We start from the raw sequence: 16,341 nt of genomic DNA on the forward strand, positions 1-16,341 counted from the left end.
AAATCCTCAAAGCTGCCACTTCAGTCCAATTCCTTCAAGTCACCAACACCCTGTTCACTCTGGAAAAGTCCAAGTATCTTAACCCCGTGGGCTGGACTCCCAGTCAGACTGAGAAATCCCTCCCAATATCCAATGGTGTATATCAGATAAGTTCCAAAACCCAAAGATATATCCCACTGATACACAAGCCTCAATATAAAGTACACAGTGTAATTCTTATAAACATCCACTTATCACTATACCTAACCACTATATAGTGTTCTATTGCCTAATTCTGACACATGGAATACACACAGAATACACGTGGAGCCTGTTTTAGATGCTCAGACAGAGAGAAATGAGAAGTCTGTCTATTTGGATGACCTCCAAGACTTGTGCCTAATTGCAATTTTGTTATGGACAATTGAGCTGTTTTTGTTTTTATGGTCCAAGAAGAGGAGGAAGCTAATATAATCAGACTACATAAACTGGGAGGGCTAACCCCCCCAACCGCCACATTCTTAATGGGTTCTTGGATGTTTGTATATTTAATTGTATGTTATGAGTATGAGTATAAGAATTGTATGTTTTGGTAATAGGAATTTGTTATGTGTTAGAATTAGGCAGTAGTATATAGTGATAAGTGGATGTTTATATGAATCACACTAGTACAATAAACACACTGTGCCCTTTATATTGAGGCTTGTGTATCGGCGGGATATATCTTTGTGTTTTGGAAATCCCTTCCTTCCACCATGCCAGGAGATCTTGACGGACAGCTTGAAAGATACTCAGACACGTGACTGTTACCCATTCCATGAATTGGAACCCCTGAGATGATTTGACAGGCTCAGCTCAATGAATTTCTATGACATTTGTATCCTTCCAGGGTTCTGTCACAAGGCGCAATGCTTACCACATCCTGTTTGCGCTCTCCAGTCTCCAATGGGGATCCCCAGAGCTTGGCAGACCAAGGCATAAGCTTGAATGGCTTGGCAGAGTCCTCCCGTGCCATTGTCTCGGATGCTGCACAAGTCATAAACGCAGCTGTGGACAAAAGCAGTCGGGTCGACGATGGCGCTACATTCCCACAGGGGGCCTCCAGTCTTATTGATAAAGCCACAGTGGTCAGACCCAAAATAGAGGGATTCCATTACAGTGTCGCAAAAGCTGCAGTTGTCTAAGCAGCCGGAAGAACATTTCCACTCGGGATGGTAGACGCGCCAGCTGTCTCCCAGATCCAGCACGGACGTGGCCAACTTCCCGTCTGAGCGCAACACATCGTCCTCTGGATTCTTGTTATAGTTCCCGCAGAGCCCGCAGGTGCCGTTGATGTATGAACCCGGAACGGAAATAGCAGCGTAATGCTCTCCATCGTAGGTCACCAGAAGGCCAAAGTCAGTTTCTACTGCTGTCGATAAACCGCTCTGATAGATTTTGATTGCCCCCAGCTCCAAGAAAACAGGTAAAGACATGACCAAGTCGTCCACCTGCAGGAGAGGAACCAAATGTCACTTGTGAAGATTGTGAACAAGAAAGGTCAGATTACAGCTTTACTCTTCAAGGCCTTAAAACCTCTATAAAACTTTTCTGGATGTTTCCCCTTTTCTGCCTTCGGGCCCCAAACAGAGCTTTCGGCAGGGCTAAATATGAAAGAGTTTGTTTCATTGTTAGAATGTTTGCCTTTTTCCAAGCCTGTTCACAGACTCTGGCTGATTCCACACGGACCAAAAACAGCAGTGTGAAAATGGTGTGAAAATGGTATAAAAGGGTTTAAACCGGTGTAGTAGTAGTAGTAGTAGTAGTAGTAGTAGTAGTAGTAGTAGTAGAAGAAGAAGAAGAAGAAGAAGAAGAAGAAGGAGGAGGAGGAGGAGGAGGAGGAGGAGGAGGAGTTTGGATTTATATCCCCCCTTTCTCTCCTGTAGGAGACTCAAAGGGACTTACAATCTCCTTGCCCTTCCCCCCTCACAACAAACACTCTGTGAGATGGGTGGGGCTGAGACTAGCCCAAGGTCACCCAGGTGTGTGGAAGTGCACAGGCTAATCTGAATTCCCCAGATAAGCGTCGACAACTCAAGCAGCAGACTAAGAGGGTTTGTACTGTTTTCACACAGTTTTCACACCGCTGTTTTTGGCCCATGCGGAATCAGCCTCTGTTTCCCCAAATAGCAGCTGCTTCAGCTTTTTTTATGCTTTAATTTTTTTTCCAGGGGTGACCCCCAATTCAGGGATGAAGATGCAGTAAATAAGATGATACCACAGCCTCATTCAACCATTCGGATGTAAGTATAATGGTATCTCTGAGAGACAAGGAAGATGGTCAGGAAGCCCAGCCCTCATTCTTTATAAGCTTACATTCTCTGCATTCTTTATGGGCCTCCTTCTTTATGGGCTGACGTTCTCCGCATTCTTTATGGGCCTCCTTCTTTATGGGCTTATGCTCTCTACATTCTTTATGGCCCCACAGTTTGCTCCCCCAACTTGCCACAAGGCATCCAGGTTTTTGCTGCAGCTGAAAATGCTTTTTTAAAAAAGCAGCCACCTCTACTTTATCTCTGCCTTGCTGTTAAATAAATTAGGGCTCCCAAAATAAAAGAGGACTCTTGAAATAAGTTGGAAGTGAAGGGCAGAGCAATGATCAGAGGACACCAGTACTTCAGCGGAGGCAGTCGAGTTTGTAAGCTAGATAGGCCAGTTGACTATATTTTCTTGTCTGCTCTGCTGCTTTCTGTTTACCCAAAACGCCACTTCAGGGGTTAACTTCTCTTCCTGTTTCTCTCTCTAAGCATGGGGTCAAGAGATGCTACCTGCAATCTCTCTCCATCCTAGCCAAGATACACAGTTAGATCACCTTCCCTACTTTTATATCTCAATATGGAGCTCCTTCAAAATAAAGGACTTTTATTTCTTTCCGAAAGTAAGAAGCCTCATGTGGACTTTACTCCTACATGGAGTGGTCACTCTTTCAGAATTACAATTCATCTACAGCCTACTGAGATCAGTTCCCTTGCGGACAATGGCTGCTTACGGGGATGGACTCTATTGCATTATACCTGGCTGAGGTCCCTTTTCTTGAGATACACCTTTAAGAGTTTGAGTTGAGGGGTGGAGTTAAGAGTCCTGGGAAAACCAGTTAGAGTCTGCCACTGGGAGAGTTCAGAGCTTCTGAGTAGCTGTTCCAATTGATCCTGTTGTTAGCTGTAAATAAACTTGTTTAAACCATGACAATCATCCTGCCATTCATCATGACACTCCCCCCACTGGACCCTGCCCGCCCTTGACTTCCACTACATGTCTCCATTTTTTCCCCAACCTGGAATTGGCAATCCTATTTCTACAGTTTAAAGCAATCCTATTTCTACAGTTTAAAGCTGAGAGCCAGCATGGTGTAGTGGTTAAGAGCAGGTGCGCTCTAATCTGGAGAACTGCGTTTGATTCCCTGCTCTGCCACTTAAGCTGTGGAGGCTTATCTAGTGAACCGGATTATCTTGTTCACTCCAACACATGCCAGCTGGGTGACCTTGTGCTAGTCACAGTCCTTTGGAGCTCTCTCAGCCCCACACACCTCACAGGGTGTTTGTTATTGAGGGGGAAGGAGTCTGTTAGCCCCTTTGAGTCTCCTTACAGAAGGGAAAGGGGGATATAAATTCAATTCTTCTTCTTCTACAGTGATAAAGTACCAACAACATAGATGGAACAATCCAAGGTCATCACGGTTGTAATCCTATTCTTAGAGCAGCAGTTCCCCCTTCTACAGCACAAACCAAGCTATAAGGCAGTGGTGGCGAACCTATGGCACGGGTGCCAGAGGTGGCACTCAGAGCCCTCTCTGTGGGCACACGCAAACAGAGTCGCCCCCCTCCCCCACACATCTAGGCTGGCCTGGACCGCTGGGCTCGATTATTAGCATTAAACCTCAGACCTAGTTTTCGGGAAGCAGCGTAGGTAAACCCTATTAAGCGCTATTAAACCCCACTGATTTTCATGAGAAGAACTAAGAGAAGAACTAAAGTAAACCCTCCTAGGGTTGTGATTCACCCTTAGGAAGAGTTGCATGGTTGCTTCAAAGCAAAGCCAACAACTACCACCAAGCTTACTCCAGAGTAACGCACGCCGCCAACCATTTTTTCTAAACTAAAACCTCAGCATTCAGGTTAAATTGCCGTGTTGGCACTTTGCGATAAATAAGTGGGTTTGGGGTTGCAATTTGGGCACTCGGTCTCGAAAAGGTTCGCCATCACTGCTATAAGGCAAACAAAATAAACCAGGTTTCTCTCCAAAATGAAGTAGTTAAATCTCACCATTATTTTCCCAAAGCTGCCTTTGGGGATGATTATCTTGTGTGAATAAACCTCAACAGCCACATCCTTCAGCCAGGAGACGGCCGAACTGCCTCGATTCTCATTCTTGGCTTCCACACTGAAGAAGGGCAGGTTGGATCCCGGCCAGCACTGCCTGGCAAGAAGGTAGGAGCAAGACCCTTGGAAGTGAAAGAGGAACCCGTCGAATGTATGGTAGTGGGGGTCTCCGAAGACCACACATGTGCTGCTCTCTACTGGCACACACTGGTGGAACTTGTCTTTCATCTCACAGAGCTCATACGGTCCACAAGGCATCTCCTGGCAGAAGATCTCGTTGTTGAAATCCAGGCAACGGCATTTGGTGGAGCAGTTGGTGTTTTCCCAAAATATCTCCCCTTGACGGAGAAACTGGCCTAAAAAGAAAGCCACACGGTGTTTAATATTTCAGAGCTCAGAACGCTACATGCAAATCAGAACGCACAATCCCTAGTCCCTGTTTGCTCTTAGCCTGGAAAATTCTTTCGCACCTGGAAAGAAAAAAACACGCACAAAGCCAACAGCATTGACATTGTGATTCGGAGAACTCTGGAGTATTTCACATCTGTTGTCTTCTTTGGAAATCCCTTCTGCAGCGTGAGATTCCTCCTCCATGTGCTTCGTCATCATGGAAGAGCTTGTTCTTCCAGGGCCATTATGAAGCACGGGGCTTTATCTGAGGTGGCTCCCTTGGCGTGACAACATCTCAGTGGGACCTTGCCTTGCCAGTTCTCTGAAATCCTTCAGGAGACTACTTCAGAACATTTTATTCCCACAGGCCTTTGGGCAAACTAGCATTATAAATGCCTAGTACTGAGTTTATTGCAGATTAAGCAGTTTCAGATAAATGCTCTAATATTTTGAGGGATGTGTGGATTTCCTCACTGTTTTAGCAATTTTAGGAATGTTACTTACAGATTGTGAAACTCCTGGAGATTTGGGGGTGGAGCTTAGGGAGGGAGGGGCCTCAACAAGGATGTGATGCCAGACAGCCTATAGTCCAAAGCAGCAGTTTTCTCCAGAGGAGTTGCTTTCTGTTGTCATGAGACCAGTTGTAAATCTGGATGATTTCCAGGCCCCACTGGGTAGTTGACAACCCTAATCCATCCCAATGTCCACTCTATTCTCCATCCCATCCCTCTTTAATTCTCCTTCAGCTAGGAGAATTTCTGAAAATAATTCATGAGGGAGAGCGAGGGCAGGAACTTTCCGTTCCTTCATTTCATTTCCCCTTTCCCACGTTACAGGCAGCCCCATCCAAAGGGCCGGGTGCCTGGAGACAGCACTACAGCCATGCCACCCTGCCATTCCCAGGGGGGCTTTCCAGCAGTGTGGGGAGGCCAAAAACACAAAAAAGCCATAATGGATTTATGCCATTGGACTTAATGGTTTTACGCCACCAAAAAGGTGACATAAATCCACAGCCTGGGCACTGGCATAACAGTGGCAACAGCCAGGTGGAAGCCAACTTGTGTCAGTTCCTCCCCTGGACCTCCCCGGCTATACCAGTGGTGGCTTGACCCCACTCAGCTCCCGGAGGCGGATTTCACCCCCCTCTTTGGACAGAGCTGTAATGTATGCAGATTAAACACTGCAAAGGTACAGTATTTACACACACACTTGACCACATCATATGCTGATGACACGATAATTCTTTCGCTAGGGCACATCTCCAATTAGAAGTGAGTTTCAAGCATTGGATGTGATAGCCCGGCATCATTATGTACAGTTTTAGTGTGAGAATGGGACCAGTTCTGGTTATTTGCTGGCTGTCTTTTGTTTCATTTCTGTTCAGCCCCTTCCCCTCAGCCCAATACTAATCCTTGTGTTTACTTTCCTATACACACATACTTTTCTTCGATCCAAACTGTGTCTCAGGAATTCTAATTCCCTCTCCCCCTCCTCAGACCACAGAACTGCAGGCAAATGATTAAGCTCTTGGAATTTATTTTGAGTCACATCTGCATTCACCCATAAGGGGCTGGGGGAGAGCAAACACGTTCCAAATCACAGTGCATTGACCACAATTAAGCTGCAGCTAGGGTTTGTGGTACCTGCAAATTACTACATTCCGTGCGGCGTGAATTACATCTCAAATATACCAACATGGCCATAGCGGAATTCTAATAACAATGGATGAATTATGTGTGCAACTCAAGGGGCATTAATTTGCAATTGCTTCGTATAGCTCGTTTTCCTGCAATATGAATTAGTGGTAATTAGACATCAAGTGGCACAAACTGAGCAACAATGCTTTATTACAGTCGCCGGCTGCCGAGCGTCACATATGCTTGTTTGCTTCTGAATAAAATATTAGCCTGTCGAAACTGGATGGGTTAAGAAGGCCTCTGAAATTCCTACCCGAGGGAAAGCAAAGAACAGTCACTGCATGCCAAGAGGAACAATTAATCAGATAATGCAAGAGCCTTATGCAAAACAATCACCTTCCCGAGAGGCTGTCTGCTGTGCCTCTGTGTGAATTGATGTTCTGGGCATAGGTCCATTCAGGCCCCTTGAAGAGTGAGTGAGTTGACAGTGCTTTCACACATGCTGAATAGTGCACCTTTCAACCCACTTTCAATGCACCTCGGGGATCATGTGCAAGTGGGTTTTGCTGTTTCACACAGTAAAATCCCACTTGAAAGTGTGTTGAAAGTGGATTAGAAGTGCATTATTCAGAATGTGTGAAAAGGCCACAGGATCACATTCAAACTGTTGAACACACAATCAAAGCACTCTTGTCAGGTGGCCATCCAACCTCTGTTTTAAAACCTCCAAAGATGGAGACTCCACCACACTCCGAGGTAGAGCATTCCACTGTTGAACAGCCCTTACTGCCCGAAAGTTTTTCTTGATGTTTGGGTGGAAGCTCTTTTTCTTCACCTTGAACCCATTACCCCTGATCCTAGTATCCGGAGCAGCAGAAAATAAGCTTTCTCCCAAGGGGGACTTGGCAAACATAGCTATAAATAAAGTAAGTAAATAAAAATTGAGACCAGAATGGTGGGAACTTAATGTAAAAGTGTGAACACAACAGGCAGAATGAAAGGACCCTGTCTTGCCGAGAGATGTTTGGAGGTCATCGTGCCAGCTCTCTCTCCCCCACCCATCCTTTTATTCCCTGCAAGATTCTTTTTGCTCACTAGAGCAATCTGATCTCTCACTGTAACAAGATGTTGGGCTTTTCTTTCCTTAAAGAAGCTGATAGGAGGGCATCTGCAGAGTGTGGGAAGGAAGACAAGAAGCAGAGGCGTTAAAAATTGATATTCAGTGTATGAATGTAATTTGTTTTATAAATAAGAGTGCCGAAGATGATGTGTTCTGGACATTTGGCACTCCGCTGTTTTTGCAATCCAAGCTACGCTGCCCAACTGGCAGCATTTAAGAGCAACGCTCCAGAGTATGCGATGATCCTCAGAACGGATAGGATTTGCCAAACAGGCAGAAGAGAAGAAGATGATGATGAGTTGGATTTATATCCCCCTTTCTCTCCTTTAAGGAGACACAAAGGGGCTTACAAACGTCTTTCCTGCCCCGCCCCCCAATAAACACCCTGTGACGTAGGTGGGGCTGAGAGAGCTCTGTAGAACTGTGACTAGCCCAAGGTCACTCAGCTGGCGTGTGTTGGAGTGCACAACCTAATCTAGTTCACCAGATAAGCCTCCACAGCTCAAGTGGCAGAGTGGGGAATCAAACGCGGTTCTCCAGATTAGAGTGCACCTGCTCTTAACCACTACACCATGCTGGCTCTCAATAGAAAGATTGCTATTGGGCACTTAGAAGGAACCACAGAGAGGAGAACATCATATTGGTCCAGAACACGAATGGGAGACTTTGGAATGGATCTTTAGGAGACTGAGTACTGATCAGGATGTAACGCTAGGAGATCAGGAAGTGCCGTTTCCTGACACTTCTTAAAGGGAAATAGCAGGCCTGCCCCTCCCCCCAAAATCTCATCACAGCTGTAATTTTGACCCCCGCCCCTGTTAGGAAGAGAAACTGGGTAGGGATCCTTTTCTTCCAGGGCTTATAGAGATAAGGACAGTGCTATTGTGTGTTCAGTGATCAGCAAATTTGCTGGGGGAGAAGAGGTTAAACTCCCACCCCGCTCAGTCCAGAGAGATCTGTTTGAGACTTTGTGCTTCGTCTACCTGATTTGTTTCCTCCAGCCCTCCTCCGAATAAGCCGAACATTCAACTGGATGCGGCTTATCAACAGAGCAACAAAACAAGGGATCGTCAGTGGATCACAACTTACAACAGTTATAACATAAAAAAGGGAACACAAAAAACAACAATGGCCATTTTAAGCATGTGAAGCTGCCTTACCCTGAGTCAGACCCTTTCAAGGTCTTCCCAGGTCAGTACTGTCTACTCTGACTGGCAGCTGCTCTCCAGGGTCTTGGTTGAATTCTTTCACCACAGCCATTATGTCATTGCTTTGATTGGATGTGCCTGCCAATTGGACCAGGACCTTCTTGCACACCAGGCAGACGCTCTACTGACAAACCACAACCTCACCCCAGTGACCCCACCTTTGCTTGCCTCTCTGGGACATTCCTTCTTATTGGTTCCACTTGCGTTGGCCATAAATAATTCCAAAGAAAAGATCATGCATCTTTCTCTGGGCAGCAGCTGGAATTTGGCCTTCCTTGGGTATACCCCCAAGCTCTATTCTAGCTGTCAGCATGCCTGATTGCCTCCCTCCTGGCCTGGCCACACCCCTCCCTGACTGCCAGAGTCCCCCATATGCTTGCTTGCCCCTGCCACGGTCTCATCTCTCCTTTGGGCAGGTGTCTCCTCCCAGCACTGGTCTGATGACCAACCCACCTGCAGACCTTCCTCAGCACTCTATTTCCCAGGGCCCATGACTGACCCCACACCCACGTGAGTTTCCATTCCTGACATTGGCAGAAACATGGATATTCCCTCCTGACATTAAAAAGTCTCAGGAGTGAAAAGAAGCCTACACAGACCTCTTTACGGTTGTTAACTGTTAATACTGTAATCTCTACGCGGCCAGGGCCTTGTGGGATCACAAAGACAGCTCTGCCGTGGCTTCATTGATGCTCACACAAACCTCACACAGGGACAGGAATTGGGGTGGGGGGTGCTTGGAGACTTCTCTGATCCATAATTCACCAGCCGAAAAGGTGTCTTTCAACTCGGATGGCATTTGTGCCGGAATAAACCAGCAAGACTTGCTTGTTATCAGTTGAGCGTTGCATTTGTTAAAGAGAAGGTTAATGAAATCCCCTATCAGTACCGGCATTTCAAAAGTCTAATATGAGAGGTTCTTTAAGTCAGAAAAGAGGTGGCGGCAAAGAGAACAAAGGTTCTCTTTTCAATGCTCTGTTAATTGCAAATTACAAGCGCATCACCCATGCAATTGTTCAGCTAAGCGCAAATAATGGGAATAATCCGATCTCTCAGGGCATTCCGCTGCAGACCTTCAAATTTGCAACAGAAAGGTTTTTCAGAGGGGAGGATCCAGGATAAAAGTGTAAGAATGGTTATTTTTGTGCATTTTGGTCTTTAACATGTTTATTCTTTTCCTTAGTCACTGCTCTGGTCCTGGGGTTTTATTTCCAACCATTTCAGTAGGAAACATAATTCTGGCTGCAACTTCCTGTTCTACAGCTGATTGGGAATGAATTCTCAGGGATCTATCCTCTCATTTGCAGGATCCAAATCTCAGGCTCATGGGAGGAAGTTTTACAGGCAATTGAAACACTCACTTGCAAAGGAAACACAGGGAGGCAGAGATGGAGCGCGCACGAGGACATGCGGGGTCACATGTTCCCCAGTGCACATTAGTGGGTCACGTGGGGGGGTGGAGAATTGCCCCCACACCCCTCCCCTTGACCCTGCCCCACCAGGCTGCTCTTTCAGCCAGCGGAGCTTTCGCCGGCTGAAGGAGCAGCCTGACGGGGACGGGGCCGCCAGCTAAAGTACATGGAGTGCGGAAGGGGGTATGTGTGCCCAGAGCACGTGTTTTACCAGGCACCATCCCCCCACACACCTCTGCAGGGAGGAGTTTAGAAAACCCCAGAAAGCCAGGTATGCTGAATAACTGCTGTATAGTAGGGAGGATTCATGTCTAAAGTGGGGCATGGTTCACAGGAAAATCAGAACACCAGAAGAGTCCTGCTGGATCAAACCAGTGGCCCCTGTAGTCTAGCATCCTGTTTCACAACAGGAGATGACTGGATACAACTGGATGGCCAACAAACAAGGAAGGGTGGCCAAGACTTTCCCCAATGTTGCCTCCTGGCACTGCTTTTCACAGGTTTACTCCTTGTGGATGGAGAGGTTCTCTCTACTCCCCTTGGCTAGTAGCCACTGATGGACTTCTGCTCCATGAATCTGCCTAACCCCCTTTTAAAGTCATCTATATGCTTGGGGTCATCCCTACCTCCACAGGTGTGACACGTTGAATAAAGAAGTTAATCTTTGGTCTGTTCTGAAACTTTAGCTCATTGACTTCAGTGGGTGCCCCCAAGCTCTAGTATTATGAGACAGAGAGAAAAAAGTTCACTGGATCTGCTTTCTCTGGCCCTGGCCTGAATGCCCCAGGCTAACCCAATCTCATCAGATCTCTGAAGCTAAGTAGGGTTGGCTCTGGTTAATAGTTGGATGGATGACTACCAGGTGAAACACCTCTGTGTCTCTTGTTCGTCACTACAACCTGTTTTGTCCCCCATATGCAACCTAGAATGGCTCTCTCATTACAGAAAGAAATTGTCCCATGTCAGTTACCATGGTTTTTCTTGTTAATTTAACAGCTCACAAATGACCTCTAGTCGAGAGCAACTTCCCAGCGCTCCAACTGGATCTGTACTCTCCACTGAAGTGTGCTATCCCTATTGTCATCAGTTCTATTTCTTGGCCCTTTGGTTCCTTTGTGTCAATTGCATTTCCCCCTCTTTCTGCTTGTGCATGCAAGTACCTGCCCACTTGGAAAGCCCTTCCACACATCGCAAAAATCTGTCTCAACAACAATGATGTCACAATTTGTTTGTTAGCCTAGAACCAACTGAAGACTCCATTGCTTTGCCCAACAGCCACTCTGCAATTTGTCATTTCTCCCAGAGATAAGAACAGAAGTGACAGGAGAAGGCAAATTACGGATATTAAACATGATCGATTTTTAATGTGGAAAGCTCTTGGCTGTCTTTTGTCCTGCGCTATCTTGCGCGGTAATGACTGCGAAGCACTTTGTACTAATTAATATTGCTAACAACAACAACAACAATACAAAAACAACATTAATGAATGATGATTGGAAGCCACAAACTGTTGTGGCTTACCCCTCCAACTTCCAGAATCCCCTCTTGAATTCAGCTCCCAGAATTCACTCAGGAAAACACTGTTAGACACAGAACAGAGATGTAGAGGCAGATCCTTTCCGGTTTCATATGTTGTCGCCTTGACCTGCATGGCCCAGTCTAGCCCAATATCATCAGATCTCGTAAGCTAAAGCAGGGTTGGCCCCAGTTAGAACTTGGATGGGAGACCATTAAGGAATTCCAGGGAAATGATGTGGAGGCAAGCAATGGCAAACCATCTCTGTACATCTCTTCCCTTGAAAACCCTACAGCATAGGTGTCAAACTCGTGGCCCTTCAGATGTTATGGACTACAGTTCCCATCATCCCCTGCCAGCATGATGCTGGCAGGGGATTATGGGAACTGTAGTCCATACCATCTGGAGGGCCGCGAGTTTGACACCTGTGCCCTACAGGATCACTGTAAGTCAGCTGTGATGTGACTGCCCTTTATACCCTCACCATATTGTTACAAACCATATTAATTTGTTACATTGACGCCATTTTTACAGCATTTATAAATACGTATGTCATTTATGGACCAAAAATACACAGAAAGCAAATGAGCCCGGTTCTGGGTCCTTCCTTCCACTGGGAGGCTCCTCCCAAAGGCAGAAAAAGCCCGAGCTAGCAGAATGGATCTGTTAGATCCAACCTAATACGTCAGTGATGGCGAACCTTTTCGAAACCGAGTGCCCAAATTGCAACCCAAAACCCATTTATTTATCACAACGTGCCTACATGGCAATTTAACCTGAATACTGAGGCTTTAGTTAACAAAAAATGGTTGGCTCCAAGGCATGCGTTACTCGGAAGTAAGCTTGGTGGTAGTCGGTGGCTTTGCTTTGAAGCAATTGTGCAACTCTTCCAATGGGTGAATCACAACCCTAGGAGGGTATACTCAGAAGCAAGCCCCATTGCCAGCAACCGAGTTTACTCCCAGGTAAAGGATCACACTTTTCTTCTTTGCATGAAAATCAGTGGGGTTTAACAGTGCTTAAGAGGGTTACCTACACTACTTCCCCAAAATTAGGCCTTAGGTTTAATGCTAATAATCGAGCCCAGTGGCCCAGGCCAGCCCAGATATGTGTCTGTGTGTGTGTGTGGAGGTGACTCTGTTTGTGCGTGCCCACAGAGAGGGCTCTGAGTGCCACCTCTGGCACCCGTGCCATAGGTTCGCCATCACTGTAATATGTCAACAAAACAGGGCTAAAGTGAGTCAAGTTCATGTGAGGCAGGGGGAATCTACACTAGGAATTTCTTATCTTTCACAACACTGTCTTCCCCCATAAAGGAAGCATTAATTTTAACACAGACACACGAAAACAGAAGGTCTCTTTGCCTTTCAAAAACAATGCATTAACCACTCAACGACAGGGCTATATTGAGAAAGCTGTTCTCATCAATAACCAGTCTCTATAGGTTAACAGTCCTCTCACTGAAGGGAAGCCAGGAGTTTATTCTGGGTGTCAGGTGAAAACCTTGTATCCCAGAAAGTCACTCGTGTTTTTTTTAATAAGATCAATCTAAACGTTCTTAAAATGAGGAAACATGAAGAAATCACAGCAATACGAAAATACTTGCATGTATGAATTTTAACTTATTATGTACTGTTGTATTTGTATTTATTGTGCACCGCCCAGAGCCCTTCGGGGGTGGGCGGTTCCCAAATCTAACAAATAAATAAGTAAATATATGTGAAACCAGCATCAGAAAACAATCACGCACTTTAATGATTGTTTGCAAGCAGGTTTCATTGTTTCACGCAGTGAAACCCAGTTGCAAAGTGCATTGAAAGAGCTTTATTCAAGCGCCCCTGAAATTCTTGGGAAGTTTCATCTGAGCGGTATTTTCTACTTATAGCATATTTGATGGAGGCCAGTTAAACAGATTTAAAACTGGGTTAACTATATACATGCACCAAGGACCATCTATTTTGGTAGCAAAAGAGAAGCAAGTTGTATGTGGCTTACCCCGGGCGCTGCATCCATTCGCTGGGTCAATTTCTCTCCCATCAATTCTGAAGACCCAACGGCCAGGCAGGTTGACATTGGTTGTTTCTTCAATGTTGACTATTTCGGTGGTTCTGGAACCAGGAATGCTAAAATAGTTGGTATTGTTTCCACCATTGAAGCCTGACTGGAAGGCAAAAATGGCAGGGCTCTCTCAGAAGATGCAGCGCAAGGCCTCCAAGTTGGCATAAAACCACAGAATTATGGGGAAAACCTCAGCCTTTCAATTTCTCTTTTTATCACTGGATTGCCCCAGACCAGCCTGAGCTTGTCAGATCTCAGAAGCTTAGCAGGGTTGGTCCTGGTTAGTATTTGGTTGGGCAACTTAGGTCGTTTCCCCACTTACCATCGGTGACCACCCCGCTCTTGTTATGCGTGCATACTCTCAGCGAAGCGCCATTTCTGGCGTGCTTTCCCCTGGAAAGCCTTCCCTATGACTCCAGCAGCGGGGCTGGTCATCAAAAGGCGCCGTTTTGAGGAGCGCCAGGAATGACACAAGCTGAAGGGGCGCGAGAGCGACAGCGTTGGGGCGGCTGCATTGTCACCACCCCTGTAGTGGGGAGTTCCACGGGACCCTGCGCTACTTGGCGAGAGTAGCACGCAGCAGATGGCAAGTGGGGAAACGACCTTACAAGGAATACCAGAGGCTTGATGTGGAGCCAAGCAATGGCAGACACCTTTGAACATCTCTTGCCTTGAAAACTGTACAGGGCCTCCATAAGTCAGCTGTCACTCAGCAGCACAAAAGTAAACAAACAAACAAACAAATGCCCATTAAGTTTGGTGTGCAGTGGAAGGAAGGACAGCCCCAGTCCTTTCCATGTTTCCAATCCCCCATGTCTTTCCATCTCCCTCATTTTCCATTCGTCATACAGGCCATTGCTAGGATTGTCAACTCCAGGTAGGGAAATCTGGGGGGTGGAGTTTGAGGAGAGTGGCGTTTGGGGAGGGATTCAGTGGGGTATAATGCCACATAGTCCACCCTCCAAAGCAACCATTTTCTCCAGGTGAACTGATCTCTGTGGCCTGGAGATCAGTCGTCACCCCAGATCTCCAGCCACCATCTGGAGTTTCACCACCCTAGCCATTATTGAAGACCAAGCATGGAACACAGCTTCTCAGCAGAACCTTGCCCTGCCTTATGCCCCCCAGTTATCATAGGTTCAATGTCCAGATGAAAAGGGAAGGTACGTTTCCATCCTCCTCAATCCAGAAGCTGCATTTGGGATAAGAACAGAAAAAAAGAGGAAATGCCAAGCATGGAGGCTTATTAGTGGATAAATGCATGACCACATGGGAGGGGCCATGGTTCAGTGATGGAGCATCTGCTTTGCGTGCAGAAGGTCCCAGGTTCAATCACCAGCATCCTCAGCTAAAAAGATCTGGCGGTAGGTTATATTGAAAGACCTGAGACCCTGGAGAGCAGCTGCCCCTCTGTGTACACAAGACTTTGATGGATCAAGGGCCTGTTTTAGGAGGGGCCATGGCTCAGTGGAAGAGCCTCTGCTTGGCATTCTAGAAGGCCCCAGGTTCAATCCCTGGCCTCTCCAGTTAAAGAATATGGCAGTAGGTGATGTGAAGACCCCTCCTCCAGACCATGGAGAGCGGCTGCCCGTCTGAGTAGGAAAGACTCAGCATGAGACAGCTTCATGTGACCACCTTGCTATGGGAAAATATAGATGGTAGTAAACACAGGCAAGGCTCTGACATGGTCCTGTAAGTGGATGGCCAAGGAGGAGGAACTCAAGATCTTACCTGAGCCATCACACCACCAAGACCAGTTAGAGGGTCTCCTCCACTCGCAGTCCCTGTAGTCCAGTTGATTTCTTCATAGTTGAACATGGCAAAGGAGGAGGTCCCATCGCTGGTCAGGACAGCCTGAAAGGTGTTCACCTGTCCAGAAGACAAAGCCTACTTTAGAGAGCTAGTGTGGTGCAATGGTTAAGAGCAGGCGGACTCTAATCTGGAGAACTGGGTTTGATTCCCTACTCCTACATTTCTGCTGGGTAACCTTGAGATAGAAACATTCTCTCCAAACTATCACAGCATGGTGAGCGCAAGATCTGCTGCAGGGGGTGGAGCCAGCCACAAAATGGCTGCCAGAGCTTAATTTCAGTCACACAGTGAAGAGCCTTGTGCTGCCAAGGCGTTATATATTTTTTAACCTGCTCAGCCCATCAAATCTCCGGTGGCTAGTCAGAAGCCTTGCTGGGCAAAAGTTCCAATTGGCCTCAACCAATTTCTAAAAACATTTCATGGGCACCAGGGAAGGTGTTGGCAGCTTGCTCCTTTTTACTGGGACTGATGGGTAACTGGAGCCCAAGAAAGCCGAAAAGTTCCAGTGGATGCAAATGAATTTTCATTCCTTTCTAGTTCATCTTATTTTCATTTCTTTCCAGTTCGTTTTTATCCTATCCTTCCTCCAAGGGGATCAAGGTGGCTGACTGGCACAAGGTTACCCCATGAGCTTTACCTCAGAACTGGAGCTTTCCAGATCTTAGTATAACTCCTTAACCAGTACTTTGGACGGCCCTCAGGTTAGAAGGGGCAGAAGAGCAAGTCCTGACAAACAGTCCATTGCAATGTGTTTCCAGGCTTTGCCTCCGTAGTTGCAAATTTTCCAAAAACTCTGCACAGAGGAAGTATCTCTAGGGGGAAAAAAGTATTCTGGTGGTCCAACTGCCCGC

General features: G+C 46.5%; 1 protein-coding gene across 1 annotated transcript in view; it reads right to left on the reverse strand.

Moving 5' to 3' along the window:
• Positions 1-16,341, reverse strand: part of LOC125441807 (tubulin-specific chaperone cofactor E-like protein) — a 132,598-nt gene that overhangs the window by 47,185 nt on the left and 69,072 nt on the right. The window contains exons 12-15 of the mRNA XM_048512723.1: positions 15,410-15,547; positions 13,616-13,781; positions 4,281-4,693; positions 896-1,469 (exon numbers count right to left, since the gene is read on the reverse strand). Coding sequence (XP_048368680.1) covers positions 896-1,469; positions 4,281-4,693; positions 13,616-13,781; positions 15,410-15,547 — 1,291 coding nt within the window. The remainder of the gene's footprint in view (positions 1-895; positions 1,470-4,280; positions 4,694-13,615; positions 13,782-15,409; positions 15,548-16,341) is intronic.

This window comes from Sphaerodactylus townsendi, linkage group LG12 (assembly GCF_021028975.2).
Source record: "Sphaerodactylus townsendi isolate TG3544 linkage group LG12, MPM_Stown_v2.3, whole genome shotgun sequence".
NCBI classification, from domain to species: domain Eukaryota; kingdom Metazoa; phylum Chordata; class Lepidosauria; order Squamata; family Sphaerodactylidae; genus Sphaerodactylus; species Sphaerodactylus townsendi.